This window comes from Portunus trituberculatus, chromosome 43, assembly GCF_017591435.1.
Source record: "Portunus trituberculatus isolate SZX2019 chromosome 43, ASM1759143v1, whole genome shotgun sequence".
NCBI classification, from domain to species: domain Eukaryota; kingdom Metazoa; phylum Arthropoda; class Malacostraca; order Decapoda; family Portunidae; genus Portunus; species Portunus trituberculatus.
The window spans coordinates 25,866,690-25,887,516 of record NC_059297.1 but is presented as its reverse complement, the minus strand read 5'-3'; the positions used below and the strand labels follow the sequence as shown (position 1 = coordinate 25,887,516).

General features: G+C 37.3%; 1 protein-coding gene across 1 annotated transcript; it reads right to left on the bottom strand.

The window, feature by feature from the left end:
• Positions 1 to 1,900: 1,900 nt before the first annotated feature.
• On the bottom strand, positions 1,901 to 19,411 carry LOC123518021 (elongator complex protein 2-like). Its single transcript, XM_045278523.1, has 14 exons — positions 19,014 to 19,411; positions 17,673 to 17,833; positions 16,952 to 17,141; positions 16,651 to 16,773; positions 16,173 to 16,394; positions 14,744 to 14,998; positions 13,518 to 13,723; positions 12,781 to 12,887; positions 12,407 to 12,473; positions 8,101 to 8,179; positions 7,134 to 7,299; positions 6,535 to 6,683; positions 5,024 to 5,269; positions 1,901 to 2,380 (listed from the first exon to the last, which is right to left on the bottom strand). Exons 1-14 carry the CDS (start codon positions 19,039 to 19,041, stop codon positions 2,175 to 2,177), a joined length of 2,205 nt encoding a protein of 734 aa, XP_045134458.1. The 5' UTR covers positions 19,042 to 19,411; the 3' UTR covers positions 1,901 to 2,174.
• Positions 19,412 to 20,827: the final 1,416 nt, after the last annotated feature.

Below are 20,827 nucleotides of genomic sequence, written 5' to 3'. Positions count from 1 at the left end.
TGTTCTAATCAAAGCAAAACCTTAAGTTTGTAAAAATTTATAATTTTGATTTGTACATACTGTAAGTGAAGCCTGGTGATGGATAATGTAGAAGAGGATGGGAGAAGGAGGGAGGCTATTCATCAGAGGTCGAGTCACCATCCATGAAAATGTCTGGGGTGATTCCTGTGAACCCACTAGTGGAGAGATGTGGCTCACTAACATTTGCATTCTCACTAGATTCTTTATCTTAACCCAAAATAAGCCTCTTTAGTGCCATTACAAATTTTGAAATGAAAACTATTGACAGCGCAGAATGTTATTTTTCTCATGACTGTGGCAGGACCAGGATGCACACCAGTATTCGGTATACTGGTATTTTGCTTCGTTATTACCAGTAATACTGGTATCAGAACAGTACAATAGCAGCAACGGGGAGAAAGAGGCCAGAGCTTTGTTTATGACAATGTGTGCGACCATTTGATTACCAGATATTTTCACCACTAATAAACCTTTAGTGTTAATGTAGGTTTATAAATGAAAAATGTTATTCTGACAACCATGGCAGCAAATCTGGTGGACGGGGGGTGGGTCGTGGGGGAAGAAGAGGCCAGGAGCCTTTGTGTACAATTGTGTGTGGATGTTCGACTATCAGGTATTTTATTGAGTACTGAATCAATCTTTTGCATTCAAGTATTGAAAAGTTCAACTATTAAGACATTCGGGTGTCAAGTCTCTACAGTATATATATATATATATATATATATATATATATATATATATATATATATATATATATATATATATATATATATACCTTCACACACTGCCTCATCCTGATCTTCTTTTCATGTCCTCTTGTCCTTCCATCTTCTGTCAACAGCACCAGGTCTTCTTTGTCTATCTTTTCAATTATCATTTACTATCTTATACATTGTTATTAGGTCCCCACGTTCTCTTCTATCTTGTAAGGTTGGCAGTCCTATTTCCTTCAGTCATTCTTCATATGTGAGGTCCTTTAATTCCGGCACCATCTTTGTAGCAATATAGTGTATCCTTTCCAATTTTCTTATATCCTTTTTAGAGATCGGAGACCATACCACTGCTGCATATCCCAGCCTTGGGCGTATCATGCTTGTGATGATTTTTTTCATCATATCTTTATCCATGTAATGAAATGTGTATGTGTGTGTATTTACCTAGTTGTATTGTACAGGGTTCGAGCGGGGTTCATAGTGTTCTGTCTCCATTTATCCAATTTTTCTTTAAAGTTATGCACATTACGTGCTGTAACAACTTCATCACTCAATGTATTCCACTTTTTCATTGTTCTATGTGGAGACTGATTTTCCAATATCAGGTCTCGTTCTCTTCTATCTTGTAAGATTAGCAGTTCCATTTCCTTTAGCCTTTTTTCATATGTTAGGTCCTTTAGTTCTGGCACCATCTTTGTAACTATCTTCTGGATCCATTCTAATCTCATATCTTTTTTAGGGCTTGGAGACCACACCACAGCTGTGTATTCCAGCTTTGGATGTATCATGTTCATAATAATTTTGTTCATATCTTTATTCATGAATTGAAATGCCACTCTAATATTAGTCAATATCTTATATGTTAATCCAAATATTTTACTTATGTGTTTTTCTGGGTACAGATTTTCCTGTATAATCACTCCCAGATCTTTTTCCTCTCTAGTCTTCATTATTTGTTCCTCTCCCATCAGATAATTCCATACCGGTCTTCTTTTGCTCTTTCCTAGTTCCATTACGTGACATTTCTTAGCATTGAACTTGAATTTCAATAATAATAACTGGCAAGTATTGCTATTCTTCCTTATCTTGAAAAATAGATAGATGCAAAAACAGCACCATGTTTATTTAGTGAATAATGTCATGATGCATCAAGAAAAGAAAACTGATAGGTGTGGCTTACTTTATACAAAACATACCAGGCTCAAGGACAGTCATTATTACATCAATTTAAAAGCTCTTTAGCTAGAGGATAAAATTTAAGGTCATGTCATAAAAATATATATGAAGTTATAATTGTAAAGCTTCACAGTCAAACATACAGACAATGCAACATTTAAATTTCACAATCACAAGCAATATCCCACTTCCAATATGAATGTGTTACAAAACAGATATTCCTAGTACCAAAAAAGGTAGTTAAGAACATTTTATATCAACATGTTACAAGTTTATTTTATATATATTCACTCTACTGTCACTGGAACAAGAGGCAAGATACACAACATTGGTAGTGCTTTCCAGTGTAGGTCTAAACTTCAAACGCCTAACAACATCATGGTGCTTGTGAAACACTTTCGTGACTTCCAAGGAAAAGGCTGATTTTTTCGGGTAGTATCTTCTTAGATGAATATCTCCACTTAACAAACCTGCAATAAAATAAAATAATATAAGACCATTTTTTTTTTTTTCTCCATATTTTGTCAAGTGGCTTAAAACCTCAAGGTCTTTATATCCATCAGGAGGAAAGGCAAGGGGTCTGAAAAAAAAATTAGCTCCTAAACTATGCTCACATGTACATATACTACTGTAAAATTGCAGGTTTCAATCTTAATGGTACACATGTAGCACAGTCACTTATGTGCAGCGATAAACTGTAATGAACATTCTCTTCATGAAGCTAATAGTATTACTGTACATAGAACATATATGTTTGGGACTCCTCAGAGTCTGTAGAAGAGCCAGTGATGCTCCCAGGGAATGCCATGGCATGAGTGCATTCTTGTGTTTATTTCATGAGAATTTTATTTGTATTAATTAGAGAATTGTATAAATGCATGTTTATATTGTTTATATATATATATATATATATATATATATATATATATATATATATATATATATATATATATATATATATATATATAGGTAATTCGATTTATGCATGTTTGATTTAAGCGTTTTTGTTTTAACGCGACCGAAAAAATATTATAATTAATTTAATTTGCACGATCGGTTTACTTATGCGCGATTTGGCCCAACTGCATTTTCAAACTGAGCGCCAGATGCAATTTCAAACTGCGCGCCAGAGAGTTCTGCAGCTGGCCGATAGGTGGGAGCTCTGCTCTTCTCGTGCCTCATTTGCAGTTTCCCAGCATTGAGTACAGACGGAACCTCTTTAATCTGCCTATAATTCACCAAGATTGCCCCAAAATGTCCTTCATCATCTGCATGTGGGACTATTTTTGATAAAGTGGTAAAGCTCAGAGGAAGATGGTGACTGACTGTGGTGTGAGTGGTGAAGGCAGTGACGCAGTGAATGTTTTGTTTACATATTCTTAGTTTTTGTTGTTTTGTCTTATTGTTTTTTGGTTTCTCTTATTATTTCTTGCTTTTCCCTTTACTTTAAATACACTTCTAGTATTTAGAATGGTAAATAATAAAAACATGTTAATTTAGCCAAATAAATAGAGTATTTTGTATGAATTTTTTCAATCATATCCCAGATTCCCCCAATTATCTATTGTTTCTTATGAGAATTACATGTTTGTTTTACACAAATTTTGATATACGCAATGCCTCTTGGAACGCATCTATCGCATAAATTGAGTTACCTGTATATATATATATATATATATATATATATATATATATATATATATATATATATATATATATATATATATATATATATACAAGGTGTCCCGCGAGTTAAGGTACATACACAGGGATATGATAGTTCAAGTGGATCTGATTAATAAATATGCTATTTTTTGCTTTATTTAGTTAAAAATTGAAGGTGAAAATAGAGTGGTGACGTGTGTTGTGAGAACCGCTTGGGCAGAATGGAGAAGGAGGATTAGCAGCAGCAGCAGCAGCAGCATTAGGACGCCGCCGTGTGTCGCTGTAACCTGTAATATCAAGATAATGTGTACAATGCAAACACCCAAATACCTACAAAAACTACTCAAAGATGAGATTATTATTTTTGTTTGTTTATAAATGAAAAGAATGTAGCCTACATTAAACATAACACAGCGTTATTTTATTACACCGTTTTATTCGTACTTGGCAACTCACCACAGCTGGCCAGAGTCTCGTAGCGATGAGTTCCCGCGCTTGTAAATTAATGTCAAGGCTCAAAACCTCCTATCATGTGTTCCTGCATCCTTTAATATTCAAGGCTCACAAGCCTCTTGTCATGAACGAAATTGAATAATGTTAGAAAACTTAAATAATGTCTTAATTATGACATTTACAGGATGCGGGAACACATCATGACAAGAGGCATGTGAGCCTTGAATATTAAAGGATGCAGGAACACATGACAGGAGACTTGTGAGCCTTGACATTAATTTACAAGCGCGGGAACTCATTGCTACGAGAGACTGGCCAGCTGTGGTGAGTTGCCAAGTACGAATAAAACGGTGTAATAAAATAACGCTGTGTTATGTTTAATGTAGGCTACATTCTTTTCATTTATAAACAAACAAAAATAATAATCTCATCTTTGAGTAGTTTTTGTAGGTATTTGGGTGTTTGCATTGTACACATTATCTTGATATTACAGGTTACAGCAACACACGGCGGCGTCCTAATGCTGCTGCTGCTGCTACTGCTGATCCTCCTTCTCCATTCTGCCCAAGCGGTTCCCACAACACACGTCACCACTCTATTTTCACCTTCAATTTTTAACTAAATAAAGCAAAAAACAGCATATGTTAATTGAGTATTTTTTTAATCAGATCCACTTGAACTATCATATCCCTGCGTATGTACCTTAACTTTTTTTTTTTTTTTTTTCGTTTTAATGTCTGGTTTCCCTATTATATTAGGGCTAGGACGGTGCCTCCTGACATAGCATTTCAGGAGAACTATGGTTTTGGCATTTGGGGACCGTTACCCCGAGTGGATGCCCTTCCTAACCTCAGACCATGGCCAGGATTTGAACCCATGCACTTAAGAACCCTGGGGACCAAAAAGTGCATGCGGTCCCACTGCACCACGGCGGCATGTACAGGTAACTCTTGATTTACGCGAGTTCAAATCTGATTAGTAAAATATAACCTTACCTATAGCAATGAGAACACAGTGACTGGTCTGCACATTGGTGGCTGCTACTGCTGTAACTTCATCATTTTCATTAAGGACAGCCTTCTTGCACCAGACTGAATCAACTAGTCCCCACACAACCACAGTCTTGTCTCGGGAGGCAGTGACAAAATGAATGGAGTCGGGCAGCCATGCACATGACCAAATTACACGAGAATGTGTGTCTTCTTTCTTGGTTGAAGATTGTTGTAATTTGTATGTTACACCTGAAATTATAAGACTAATTAAACATTGAAAGATATAAGTGAAGTCAAAATATTTGTGTAATAATCTCCCAACTTTTCTTTACTGTAATTCAAAATAAGCAGAACATATTAAAGGATACAGAGTTAAATGATATGAGAGAGAGAGAGAGAGAGAGAGAGGTGTTTGGAGAAGCGGCTATACTGTTCCTTTCCACCAAAGAGCTTAAGGCACAATTAGATAATTATGTCATCTAGAAGAAGAAAAGCTAGTCCACTTCATACTAAATTACTCTCTGTTAAAAGAAGAAAGAAATGAAATTATAGACTTCCAAAGATTGATGTGAAAACAAAAATCAAGTAATTCGGGAGTTTGCTTTTCATTTTGTCGTCTGCACTTCATCAACCTAGGTTTCTCTCTCTCTCTCTCTCTCACAGTGTGGTAGTGTCATTATCCTCGCTTGCCCAATATCTTGAATGTAGGATTAGATAGTTGGGTAGTGATAAGCATTGTAAATGCTAATATATAAGAAGCAGGTTGATTATGAAACAAAGTATGCTACCTTTTCAGGTTACCTAATTAACAGAGGCAATATGCCAGAAGCATCTCTGCTTTGGGGGATCTTGAGGAATTAGAGTGATAGGACAAGATACAGATGTGAGATTGTGATCGGAGGAGCCCAACAAAGAAAACAGAATAAGAGTATAAGCTAAAGAATTAGAGGTTAGTAAAAGGTCAAGAACAATGGGCATATATCCAAGATGGACTGGAATACAAGTAGGGTGTTGCACCAGTTGCTCTGAGTCATGGAGGATAGCAAAATAAAAGGTTAGTTCACCAGGGTAATCAGCAAGAGTGATCTCCACAAAAGGAGAGTAAGGATGTGCTCCACTTAGGAAATTAAGTAATCAAAGAATTTTTTTAGTCAGAAGAGTTAAGTGAAAGGTATACAGCACAGATACATTTAGTATGAGAGTGACTTTGAAGTTGTAGCCAGATGGTGTAACGCAGAAGCTTCAAAAGCATGGGCAAGGGAGCAAGTTATCGTAAGTGATTGCGCACAAAGATGCAACATCCAGGTTTCAAATGAAAATTAGGATAAATTAGGAAGGGACAGAAAAGGGGTTATTGTCAGCTCCCTCTTACACTTATGTGATCTCACAAAAAATAACTGAGGAACTGATAGTGCAAGGAACACCAAATGGAACCACACTATAATACCATGAGTTTTCTTTGTGGTAATGTTTTGTTAGAGTGAATAGTATCTGATCAGGTTCATTATCTGTACCTTTATTATTTTCAGCTCTCATGAAGACAGTCCAAGTTCGATCTCTGGAGACTGACAAGAGGTACTGATCATCTGGAGAGAAGGCCAGCTGAGTAACAGTTAGGCGGTGCTTTGCTAGAGTATCCATTTTACTCCAACTTGTTGTATTCCTGAAAGAAAACAAATGCATAAAGTGAAATGTGCATCACTCCAAAATAAATGTTGTGTTCCACATATGCAGATAAATCTAAGAATAATAATTCAACAAAACTTTAACAAAAATTTAGGTAAGATGGTAAGTTTCTAAAAAAAAGAATTCCATCATATAATCTTGCATATTACTCTGAATGATAGTGAAGAAGGGATATAAGTACAAAGCTCTAAAGAAAAAAAAGAGAGAGGAAATTTAGATGTAGTCTGCCTGAAATAAATGCTGTGTAAATTTCACTTGTATCACACATAATATCAATGCATTATTGGTGTGTGCTATTATTTGTATGTACATTAATATTAAATCCATATTAAAAGGCAACTGAGGTTAATCTAGTAAAAACTAAGTATTTACTATTATTATTCATTCAGATGATGCCACTTAGACTGAAAAGAAGAATAAGTCTTACCAAAGAATAATGGCAGCATCTATGTTGTTGGCTGCCCGGCACGCTGAAGCAAGGATTGAGCCATCAGATGAAGAAGCAACAGTGAAGATGTCATTCCCATGACCATACAATTTGGAAATCTCAGGCCAAAGGGTGTTCTGCATGAGCTGGTCCTCTGTTGGTGGGGCTGCAATAAAACATTATCTATAAATCAAATTAAATCAAAGCAATCAGTAATGAATAATAAAACAAAAAGAAACAAATAAAAATACAAATTATTACTCACGAAAATATTAGACAACTGATATCTATTTTCTCTCATCAAAATTTCTTTTTATCTTTTGAATAATTACCATTTAAATCATTTTCAGGTGTAGTTGGTCTGAATTATTTGAATGAATTTATTCTGATAAAGAAAATTACTGGGTAAATGATAGGTATAAATGAAGTTATACATAAAGTAATGCACCCATGTCCTGCACTGCCTCCTCACCACTCATTTTGTCTTTCTCACTTCTCTGCTCTCTCTTCTCTATAGTTTCTAAAGGAGCAAGACAGTGTAACAATATATAATACATTCAAGTGCTGCATTTGCTGTCTTCTTAGAACTGTGTGTTTATACAGTTGTGCATGGCAATAACGGACAACTTGGGGGTGAGGGGTCGTCCGTTACCGCAAATTGTCCGTTACTGAGAGCAGTTTGTCTGTGAGACCCTTAAACATCATCCCCTTTCCCCTTTATGGAAGTGTATTCTCTTTAAATAATGCAAAAAAAATATTTTCACTATTTAATCCATCTCATTCTACACTCAATCTTGAAATAAGAGAGTTCATTATTATTTATGAAGTGTACAGTAATGCAAATTTCTTTTATCAAGAATAGATTAATTAAAAATATATCTTCTCATTTGGTGTAATGGCCGATTCCTATGTTCCAATGCTTTTAGTTCTGAATAGACCTACACTGAACATATGAACATTAACTAACCTGAGAGAGAAAGTGGTTTGAAATATGCCTGCACATCATCTTTCCCCTCATTCTGTACTTGGTGCACATCTTGCAGATATTATTATTATTATTATTATGAGGTCAATGAAGGCGACCCACTGGAAAGCATAACTGCATAAACCCAAAGGCCCAGTGGGCGGCACCTCACCGATAAGTGAAAGGAAGTAACAGGAATGAACAACAGAATAGGAAGATTGGTAGAGATCTAAGAGGTAGTGAGTTCAGAGAGAAGAAAGGTATTCACACGTTTTTAAATGCTTCAATGTTACTAGAATTAACAATCTCGTTGGGAATTGTATTCCAGAGTCTAGCAGATACTGGGATAAAACACCGGGAAAATTGTGAAGTATTACATCGATTCACAGACAAGGAACGGTCATTCATGATCAAGGATTGTCTTGTAGCACGTGCTGGTAGTGAAGGGCAGGCAAATGACAATGCAACGGGTGGTTGGAATTAGACATGATTTTGAAGAAATAGGACAATGATCCAACCAAACGACGATGCCGAAGATTAATCTCAAGATTAGGAAGAAGAAATTTAATCTGGTTGAATGCTCTATCTAAAAGCTTTAAGTGAGACTCTGCTGCAGAGATCCACACAGAGTGACAATATTCAAAATGAGGCAGTATGAAAGAGTAAAAGCAATTTCTTACAATATCATCAGAGGAATATATCCGCCTACATTTGCGTAACAAACCAACTTTACATGAGACTGATGATGCAAGTGAACGCAAGTGCAACTCAAAAGTAAGTTTGGGATCAAGGGTGACTCCGAGTAACTTCAGAGACGAACAATTAGGAATAGGTACTTCGTTGACAACAATATCAGGGTGAACTGGGAAAGGTGTCCTTGATCTGCTAATAACCATACTATGGGATTTACTCGGGTTCAGTTTCATACCCCACCGATCACACCATGACAGAATCCTTGAAACATCTTGAGTGAGTACATTAGCGACTCTCTGCCTATCCTGTGGGGAAGGAATTGTCGCATATATAGTGGTGTCATCAGCATAAGCAACCATATTAGATTCAATCCCACACCACATGTCAGATGTATAAATAATAAAAGAAGAGGTCCCAGAACACTTCCCTGCGGAACACCGGATACAACTGGACTAAAAGAACTAAGGCAGCCATCAACAGTCACACGCTGCCTTCGACTCGTTAGGAACTCTGACAGAACTTGATGGACGCGGCCACCAATACCAATAGATCTAACTTTCGATAAAAGGGCTCTATGATTAACACGATCAAATGCAGAACTAAAATCAAGTGAAATTACTCTAGATTCATGACCAGCATCAAGGGCAGCTTGCATGTCGTGCGTTATGCAAACGAGAGCATCAGAAGTACTGAGACCTTTTCTAAAACCAAACTGACTAGATGGCAACAAATTATTAATATCTAAAAAACGATTGAGACGCTTGGCCAGCAGGCGCTCAAAAATCTTAGATAACACCGGGGTTATGGAAATGGGTCTATAGTCACCGGGGTGAATGGAGGATGAAGATCCCTTTGGAATAGGGGTAACATTTGCAGTACGCCAGCATACCGGAAAAGAACCCTTACGAAAAAGAGCTCTAAAAATAACTGCCAATTTTGGAGCGAGAGGAGAAGCAATCTTTTTGTAAAAAAGAGGCAGAAAACCCAAAGGATCACAACCCCCGAATGAGTCTAACTCATTAAGATATCTTAAGATTTCGGAGGACTTAAAGGCAATGGAGTGTAATTTAATGTCCTGGGGACAAGACGGCGGCAGATCAAACTCTTCATCACTTTGTTTCGAGTTAAAACGGAAGCTAAAAGATTGGCTTTGTCCTTAGAATTATGGCAGATTGAACCGTCAGTACATGACAGAGGAGGTAAACTTGAGTCCACACCAAAGAGTGATTGCTTTAAAGCTGACCACCATGAGTGTGGTTGGGAGGTGCCAATCAGAACATTTTTAAGGTGTTCATTGTACTCATCCTGTGCGCTAGAATATGTACGTTGGGCAAATAAACGCAGACGAACGTAATTTTCCCATGATTCAGGTGAACGCAGTCGGGACCATTCACAATAAGCAACCTGTTTTCCACGCTGAGCACGCCTGCAGTCATCATTAAACCAGGCACTGTCCTTGCGACGACTTCGAATTATTTTAGAAGGAATTCTTCTTTCACTAATGTTAAGTAAAACACTGTTAAGGGAATCAATTGGACTATCAGAATGTAAAATTTCCCGCCATACAATGTTGTTAAAATCGGCAATGACACCAGTCCAATTGGCTCGTGACTTTAGAAATACTTTCCGCGATATTGGCTCGTCCGGAATAGGAAATGAAGTTTGAATATTGAAAGACAAGCCAGAGTGGTCTGTGCTACCAAGGGGAGGGACGACCTGCAAAGTTACTGCAGAGGGGGCGTCTGTAAAAAGAAGATCAAGGCAATTACCCGAGACGTGAGTTGGGCTATGAACGATCTGCTCACAACCGGTGAGATTACTAAAATCTAGAGCAGCCCGACCATGTTGATTTGTTTGAGAAACGGAGTTCAACCAATCCTGATGATGTGCATTAACATCACCAACAAAAACAAAGGAAGCTTTAGGGTCTGATTCTTGAATAGATGCCATAGAATTTAGCAAGCATATCCCTAATATTTCTGATTATGTAGAAATAACAGTTTGTCACCGTTATAAAATGTATCAATTCAGACATCCGATATAAGACTGGGGCAGTAATTGTTTGCCTCCATATATACAAACAAAGTCCATTTGTATTTGTACAGGTGCCTCCTGAAAAGGTGCACAGTCATATATAAAAACTCAATACACCCATAACTCTGAACCAGGAGGTCTAGTGAAAAAATGCAGCAAGACTCTTTCACTATGCTAAATGATCATTGTGAAGTGATCAGCTGAATGTTGTGGGATGGCTGGTGTGCAGCTACTTGCCATTGGTGTGCATTCACATTTGAATTCCCTGTAATATCTAAAGCATGCCACTAAAAGCATCTGACCATAGGATATTTCAAATTCAAAATAAAAATAACGACCCTTCATTTCTGAGAATAAGTGACTTTCTTCACCGGACATCTTGTATGTAACAGCATTAATTGAATTATTGTCAATAACTTACATAATGAATAAGTAAAAATAAAGATTTTATAAACTTTTTTCATCAGGTATAGTTTCCCTTATATGTTGATATCTGCAACTAGCATCTATGAACTTTGCTTAGACTATACCAGAGGAGGGCTAATGGCAATTAAGGCATCACATTCCAGTATATCCGGTATTCGCTTTTTGAGATATTATGCATTGAAGTTAAGTATTGTTATTCTAATGCAAAATGTAAGTAATGTATTAGCACTATATGTCATATCAATCACCTGGTCAATATCTATTTTTTAAAGCATATTTGAGTTTGTTTGTGTTTGCTTGTTTGTTTGTATATTTGTTTGTTTGTGACTCATATTTTTGCCAAACCCAAAATATGTTATGTAAACTTTAAGTGTGTTTATGAAAACTAGTCTATAATTTAAACATACTAAGAAAGTTACAGCAATTTTTATCCAAATCCTGATTTCTAATAAATTTTTATAAATAAAAAATATACATACATTTTGATTCAACAGCCTATTGTTCTACCTACTTGATAGAACAATACTGGTGGCGTAGTGGATAAGGTGGTGAGCATGGGATTGGGCAGACATCCACACGTAGGTTCGAATCCCACCACATACCGCCTTGAAACTATGCCATTTATTGAGTGGTTTAAAGTTACCTACATGTCACCATGATACCTAGGTCCTAGATGGTTACACCCAAGATGCACTTAGGGCATCTTGGGTCCTAATATGGGCCCTAATATGGGTACCACTATAAAAAAAATTGCCTGCGCCACTAATGAACGGAAGCTGAACAGCGCTTCCTATACATGCTCTTCAAGTCTGCCTACAGGTATCAGGCTCCACACTGGTATCACTCAAACTCATGGTTGACACTGTAATCCACATATTTATGTGGAAAATAATAAGAACATTGCGTGAATACTATGTGTATGGTGTTTAAAAGACGAGCCTCTGTGGCACAGAACCCACGAACTAACATTGTGTTCGGAGAGGGAAACATATATTTTCAAGCTTCATTAATGGGAACATAAGGGTTAGTTATGCCTGGCAACTACTTCCACATGAATACTAGACCCCTCTAGTGGCCTGATCAGGTGCTAACTAAAAAAAAATGGTGGTTTGTGGGGTTATGCCTCTCAGACATGACGCCTCATTTAATCACTTACCTCATTATTGGCTTTCCAACCAGCATGGAGACGGGTAGTTTGGTCTTTGCTGACTGATAACAGATATCTGAAAAAAAATTACTACATGACAAGAGATTGATTTTGAAATTTATCAATGAAATTACATCATCTATATCACTCATATTTAGTCTGCCTTGCAGAATTGTCTATAATCTAAGGAATATAAATAAATATGACTAGGCAACTTTGTGGCAGCAATGTAAAATTTGCACTTTCAAAAGGTATACAACAGTTTCCATATTAGCCTGCTGAGAGGTGTACAGCTGTTTACAGGTTAAACAGAAGTAGTAGATATGTAACCCTTATCATTAATTCAGTATGAAACATATATTATAGATTTTTACAGGTGTTACCTGCTGCTTAAATCCCAAGCTATGTCTGCCACTTGATTGAAGTGTCCACCAGCCACCACACAAGGCTCCCATGCACCATCTTGTAGCTCCCATAGATGAAGGGCTCCCTGGGGACAGTCACATATTACTTCACTCATCATTGGAAATCAAAAGTAAATAAACAGTAAAAAATATTTCTCTTACATAAGTTAGAAAAATTTTAAAGTTTGATGTTTACTTAAGTACAACAAACAAAATTACTGTACTTGAAGGCTCATAAGATGCACCTTTTCTTCCCCCATCCCCACAAAAAAAAGAGTATCAGGAAATGAGCCTGTGTCATAGGAGGCCAAGGTTCAGCATTGAGGCAGTGGTTGATAGTAAGTCTAAGGCAACAGAGGCTCTAAAATCAAACCCTAGACATCTTTGCACATGTAAACTAGGTGATGATTGGTATTACACCACAAATCAACTCTTTCTTCTAAGGTACCAATATATAATAGGTCATACTTACTGGTAATTCACATAGAATGACACAAATAAGGAAGAATTTGCCTAAATGATCATGCACCACACATTGCATACACCAGTCACCTTGATAATCAATCATACATACTATACTGGAGAACCATGTGATTGTCCTTAGTTTATGAAAACTATTACAAACAGTCCCCAACATTATAACTGCTGCTCCTCTTTTCAGAGATGTAGCAACAATGGAAAATTCCATCTACCTTGAGATTTGTCTATTGACTCACCTGGTAGCTGCAGCCCAACACTTGTGATCCATCAGGACTGAATTGACAACTGTAGTAACCCTCCATGTTGCCTCCAACCTCCCCAAGACGAGCCACCTCCAGCCACATGCTGGATGTTGTGTCTTCATTGGGCTCCCAGATAATAATAGAGCGGTCTTGCATCTTGGAGCAGGTCAAAAGTCTGTATGTTGCTTGCAGTTTATCACCTAATATCAAAAAAATATATCTGATTTTTTCTATTCTTCCTTTACATGAAATATAAGCCATCATATGATTTTTCAATTCAGTACAAGGGGTCTTCGATTTATGTCAGAGTTCCATTCCTACTGTGCAAAGCAATGTGATTTTTGCTGTATTTGCTGGCATATTAATAGCTATTTTTTTTAAGAGCATGTATAATGAATAACATCCTTGGTCTGTCCTTTACTGAAAACTTTTTCTGGAAACTTCGTCTCACTTCTACCTAAAACAATTTCATGAAGTTGGTTATTCTGCAACATCTCCATCCCCATGAAGGCATGACCATGAAACCTTTTTTCTGATTATTTGATTTTCAATAAGAGTAATCAGCATTCTGTCTACCTTGTCCATGTCAGAAACATTACATCAGTGAAGAAGTTCAACTCTTATGAGTTATTTTATGCACCACCTACAGCTACAGTCTAATGAATTCTGAGGTGTATTTTGAAATATTCTACCATCACATTTATTAATAAATAATTATATATTAGTAAGCTATTATTTACTATGATCTTTCTATCTATATATTTATTCATCTAACACCTTGCTCTCTTTGGGGGCATCCACAAATGTGTGACCACTGCAAAAGAAACTCCATCTCTTCCTGTCCAAACATTCCTTTCTTACCAAGATCAAACACTCGGCCTCTACTAATACTTTTTATACAAGACATATTCCTTTACACTATCTTTCCATCATTCAAGTAACATTCATCTCCTATCAGCTTCTTTAATTTCACCAATAACCAACTTCCATCACCAACTTTTCTTTCTTTATCTTTTCAATACAGTCATACCACCTCAGTGCATTCCTTTCTGTCACATATATTACATGTTCACATGTATTATTCTCACACTGCATTTTTCATACATACTCTCATTACTGTCATGTACCATCTTGTTTCATTTGGATACCTGATTTCCACAACACACATTCAACAGCAAGGAAATAAATTGCAGAGTGGCTGAGATCACCAATAAACTTACCCTGGAATGATGGGCTGGCCCAACACACCTCAGACACAAGACCCTCATGTCCAGACAAGACAGTATCAAGCAAGGCACACAATGAAATATCTTCACACAAAGATGGTATTTCAAATGTTATACTCTTCAGTTTCAACTCTACGCTTGAAGCATTTTGTTCCTCTTGTGGTTCATTTATGTTTTGTAGTTTAAACAATTTCCACAATCGTACTGTTGCATCTTTGGAGCCACTGGCCAACAGGAGCCCTCCATCATCTGAAACAATAAAAAACTCAATGAGACACATGCTTGGATTGTGTTTCATAAACATATCTTTTCTATATAGTCATGTTTATGTGTGCATGAGAGAGAGAGAGAGAGAGAGAGAGAGAGAGAGAGAGAGAGAGAGAGAGAGAGAGAGAGAGAGAGAGAGAGAGAGAGAGAGAGAGAGAGAGAGAGAGAGACTAAGCAACTCTGGTGTCCTTTGACTCAAATACTCACAACATATACCAGTTACATAATTATTTAATATGCAACAACTTTGCTCTCCCATATCATTGTACGCTAAGAAATACATCATTGCAATTGGAATGAAAAGAAAACACAAATTCATGTAACTGAAATAGTTTTCTGACATTTTAGAAGTCTAGAATTTTATCTAGAAATGGAGACGGTTAACTTATTAAGCATCCTCTTAGTTAGGGGTTAAAAAATGGTCTTAATTTTTCCAAATTTTCATAAAAAAAATAAATAAAGGCATTGGAAAGTTATGAATGCTATACCCTAGCTATGCAAACTTTCATGTAAAATGATTACACAATTAATGGTAAAAACATGTCATACCTCTGTGTCTCACAGCACAAGGAGGCACTCAATTTGCCCCTTTTCTTTCACACAACTCTACATGCACCCAATATATGCAAACAATTCTCTAAAAATTCAAAATTAGATACAGTAACTCCTACATTAGCCTTGGAGTCCCTGTCTAAGGAAGGGACCACAAATATCCTCACATCAGACTGCTTTTCTTCTGGTATCAATTGCAAGTGTTTTGACATCCCCCAAAACTTTTCTTTATTAATTTCTGCAACATTTGTGATCTTAGATTTAATTCACCTGAGAAACACCACTTCTCTACTAAAAACTTCATCTTTTCCTCACCAAAATGTGGATGCCTATTTTCTGTCTTAACTTTCTATCATGCTCACACTCCTAAATCTTAAAATTTTCTATCTGGCTATGACAGAAGTTACTCTCAAATTACATTCATCTGTACTTTATACCTTTCATCTAACTTCTCTAACTATAAAACATTCTCTGGCAATATATTGAACCCCAAATTATCCAATATTGCAAAGATTTAATTGCAGATACATTCATATGACAATCTTTCATTAATGTCTTGAGTAAAAGGGAAAAAATATAATAACTCTCCAGTTGCTCTTCTTACCTTCCTTCATGACTGCCAATGAGGTTACCCAGTCTTCATGACCAGATAACCTACATACTGAGTAGTACACTCCAAGTTCCCTTGCTGCCAGAATATGAATTCTACTGTCATGTCCACCACACACAATGACTGGAAATTTTGCCCCAGAAACTTCAAATAATCGAAGGCTCAATGGGAATACATTTCCAGGAGGAGCAGATGAATGTAAATGTTCATGTGTTTCTGAAAAAAAAATAAATAAATAAATAAAAAAATAATAAAAAAAAAAATAAAATTGTTGCATATAGAAACATTCCTTATAAATTTAATATTTAGTATTGTTCACTATATGGGAATAATGAAATGGACTCAAGATAACTAGAATGATAAATCAGTGATTAATCTTTTATGTTCTTAGCATTATATAAAACCTAGAAATACAAGTGTGGCAATGACTTTCACTATAAAGGAACAATACTGAATAACACAACACTTTTACCAGATTCAGGACAAACAAGCCATGTGCTGATTAAGTCTGTTGAGGCTGTTACAACAAGAATCATCTCCTTTTCTTTAACCTTCACCACTGTGGCATCAACCAGATTCACTGAATCTCCATGATCTGGAAAAAAATGCTACTAGATTACTATGAATGTAATAAGCTGATATTTGATAGTGCATCATTTATCTTCCAAACTGAACATTTCACAAAGCTATTACTTATGTGCTTTTCAATTAATGAAAATTAATGCATGCAATGAGCACTTGACAAGTGGTGATATATCATATATCTTTATTACCTAAAACACTGAGTGGATTGAGCACATGAAGGCCCTCTGTCCTTTTTTGTGATATAGTCCACAGCACAGCCTTGCCATCACCACCACCAGACACTACCATGCAGCTTCCTGTTGGAGTCGGATGGACCCAACGCACACAAGTCACCCTCTTTGTGTGATGCTTGATGCTGGCCCCAGTCACGGCATGGACCTAATGAAGAAAATGTATATTCTATACAAGTAGGTGTTTGAGCGCGTGCACGCGCGTACACACACACACACACACACACACACACACACACACACACACACACACACACACACAAACAGAGCTCTGAAAGGATGATAAAGAAAAATGGTGGTATGTGGTGCTGAAAAGGACCAGTAATGGTTTTAATAATGTCAGATTGCTGCTAACATGCAATTTCCAACACAAATCATGTCTAACACAGGGGAATCAATTTGCTTCTAAGTCATACTCTAAAGTGAGGAATTTAAAGCCTAACACATGGATGGGCCTCAACAAACTGCAATGGAGTCCACTGTCATTGTGCATGAAACCTTCTAAGGAACAAATACCATTTTTGCAGGCATCTATTACACCTGTTACAATATACATACTGGTTGTCAAAAAGAGTTAAAAGGTTAAGGGAAAACAAGTATTAGGGATATTCTGAGGATTACCCATAAAGGATAATGAATGTCTGAAGGTTACAAAAAACAAGTTGTTAAGTTTAGGTACCTGTGGGTCATAGAGCAGCACACCAGTGCTTGCTGCATAGCACACTATACCATCAGTGTTCCAGTCAATGCCCATACTGATCTGATTCACACCTGAAGACAGATACTCAGTGTGCAGCTTCATGGGACTGCCTGAATTTTCATCACCCATCATCAATGGATCTGCATACATACAAGAGATTACCATTAACAAGACCTATTCTGTATACCAGAGTATCACCAGGATCCCATTAACTTTCCTCACCTCATTATAAAGCTGTCTAAATTTGACCAGTACTGTACATGCATTAATGCTAGTGATATAAAAAAAAAAAAATAAATAAATAAAAAAAAAAAGTCATCATTGTTAACCTTCAGGCTACCCAAACTGGCAAGAGGGATTTTCAATATAAATTAACAACCCCTCATAGGATTCAAACAAAATATAAGATTTAGGAATAGAATTACAACAATAATTCTCACAGAACTTACAACAAGAATATTTCTACATTGATAAAACTGAAGTTGATGGGAAAACACCACTAGTATACATTTTCTACATTGCTAGTGAGTCTCGTCATTCCTCACCTGTCACCTTACATTGGCTTCATCAGCCACCAAATATGTTATGTAAACTGCTAAATTTACATAAACTAGATATACAATAATGAACAACCTTTCTGTTCCTATCTGGGAGAGGACCATAGGTATCTCCAAGCCAGGCCGATTACTAGATCATGGGTTCCCATTAATTACACCCTAAACCTGTAGGTATCAGGATAATTGGAAGGAATTCCATTTCAACAACAATGTCAAACCTTTATTTAAAGCCACTCACCATTAAACCCTCCAATACATTACCATCAAAATTTCCATATGAAAAAAGATAAAAGAATGCAGTCTGTCAAGGGAAGTGGTGGCATAGTGGATAAGATGGTGAGCATGGGATCTGATACAAAGAAGTTTCTCATTTTGAGAAGCAGTGTTACCCAGGCACATTCAGAGATTATGCTCCACATGAAGCTGTGTTCAACATTGTTTTCAAGTTCAACAGTGATAAAAGTTCTTGATTAAATGATAAATTCTGGAGAATATCAGCAGAGTTCAGGGCAACACCAGCTACAACAGAGTAAACTTCACTTATTTCTAACTAGAATTTGGTCAGGAAAAGTATTTCTATGTATTTTTCACAGGAGTCATTCACTTATTCTAAACTCTTGCATATTATCTCGAAGATGCACACTAACTATTAAAGGGGGCTTTAAATAAATTGTGCTTCTTAACTCAATTCTACGAAATAAGACTTAAGTTCCTTCCAGAGATGCAAGGTCTGTTTGTACAAGATATTGGTACCTTCACTAACCTTGTTTATCTTCTATAGTGCTTGTCATTATCCTTATTGCAGGTTTGCGGGGGCCGTCCTGCTATGGTGTCAACCTCTAGCGTCCCATACGTTAATAGTTCGATGGTGAGTTGTTCTGGCTTAGGTAAGAGGTATGTTTGAGTAGAAGTTATGGGAACCTTCTATATCTGCACTACTAGTAGTCTAGTACTGGTGTGCGATGGTGGAGTGATGTTTACATTCAGTGAGTTTTCTTGTTGGGTTCTTGCTACTGTCTGTGTACCTACTGCCATCCATGAGTCCCTGGTGATGGACACTCACCACCGTGGCACCGCGTGTTTTGTCACTGTTTTGTTTACATGTGGCGTGCGTTCAGGCCGCTGCCGCCGCTCACACCACGGCGATTGACAAAACTAGCCAGTGGAGACCAAGATCAAGGTGCTCCAGAAGGACCAGAACAGTTTAAAAGAAACTGTGAGATACATATTCAAAAAGCTGACACGACACAGTACACACCACCCACCTAACCAAAACATTGCCGACCGCCCATTGAAATTACACGGGAAGGCCCGTGTTACAAAAAGAGCAAGCTTATTCAGTTTCTGAGGTGTTTCGATGATTCTCCTTTGAAACAGTTCGAGTCAGTGAAAGGAAAATGGAGAAACAGGAAGATGATTCCAGACTAAGAGTTTATCGTCAAAATGAATTAAAAGAGTAATGATACTGGTTAACTCTTGCATTAATGAGATAAATTAAATAAAATGGAAGGTTTTAGCAGTACGGCTGTGGGAGAAACATGTAATTAGCAAGTTCTGAAAAGCTGCAACCATGGAAATTATGATAGAAAAGGGCGGGAGTATTGACATCAAAGGGGAACAAAGGCAGACAGGTTGAGGTAATGAAAATGCATGGATTGTAGGAGTAACTTTACTAACCGAGCCTAAACACTACAAGCATTAACTTCACTGAGCTGTGGTTGTTTATGTTCAAGTGTAAGGCCGGGCGCACATTGAGACTCAGGCAACATAGGCGACACAGCACAGAGCAGGGCAGAAAACTGCATCTCACTGGTTTAAACCTAAGCACGCATACTGACACGCAGGACAGCACAGCACAGGTACAGATCTATGTCGGCCTGCCCAGGGCCCATTGAATGGGCCCTGGGCCTGCCCTGCGCGCCGCAGTCGTTCGAACGCAGTTTCCTGTGCCACGTGCGGCGCAGCTTGATAGCAACTCACTCTTTAGTACTCAACAATGTCGTCCACGGAGCAACTCATAGAGGCTGTTCGCCATCAAAGAGTGCTTTATGACACTAGTCATCCTGATTATATGAGAGGAACTTTTAAGGACGAGTTAATGGCTCACATTACATTGAGTCTACAATTAAAAGATGGTGAGTATGGGATATTGCTGTGTGAAAATTGCAAATACGACTTGGAGATTAGGTTTTCTGTTGATAGGCTATTGTTGTATGAAAACTGCAAATACGACTTGGAGATTCTAAGTTTTCTGTTGCCATGATGAACACTACCGCACAGGACGAGACTGCTTCTCAATGTGCTCACCACACCAGTGCTGCCCTGTCCTGCCCTACCATGTGTCTACCCTGCTCTGCTCTGCTCTATGCCTCAATGTGCGCCTGGCCTAACGGATGTGTGCAGTGCACTACATGTGCATGCCAAGGATCAAATCATTAAAGAGCATAATCAGAAGAGACGGATAAGAGAATAGTAAGATAACAGTGAAGATCAATGTAAATTCGGTCTTCTGACAAGATAATTTTCTTCTGCAAGGCACTCGTTAGAAATACTCCGGGAAGTGTTTGAGTATACACC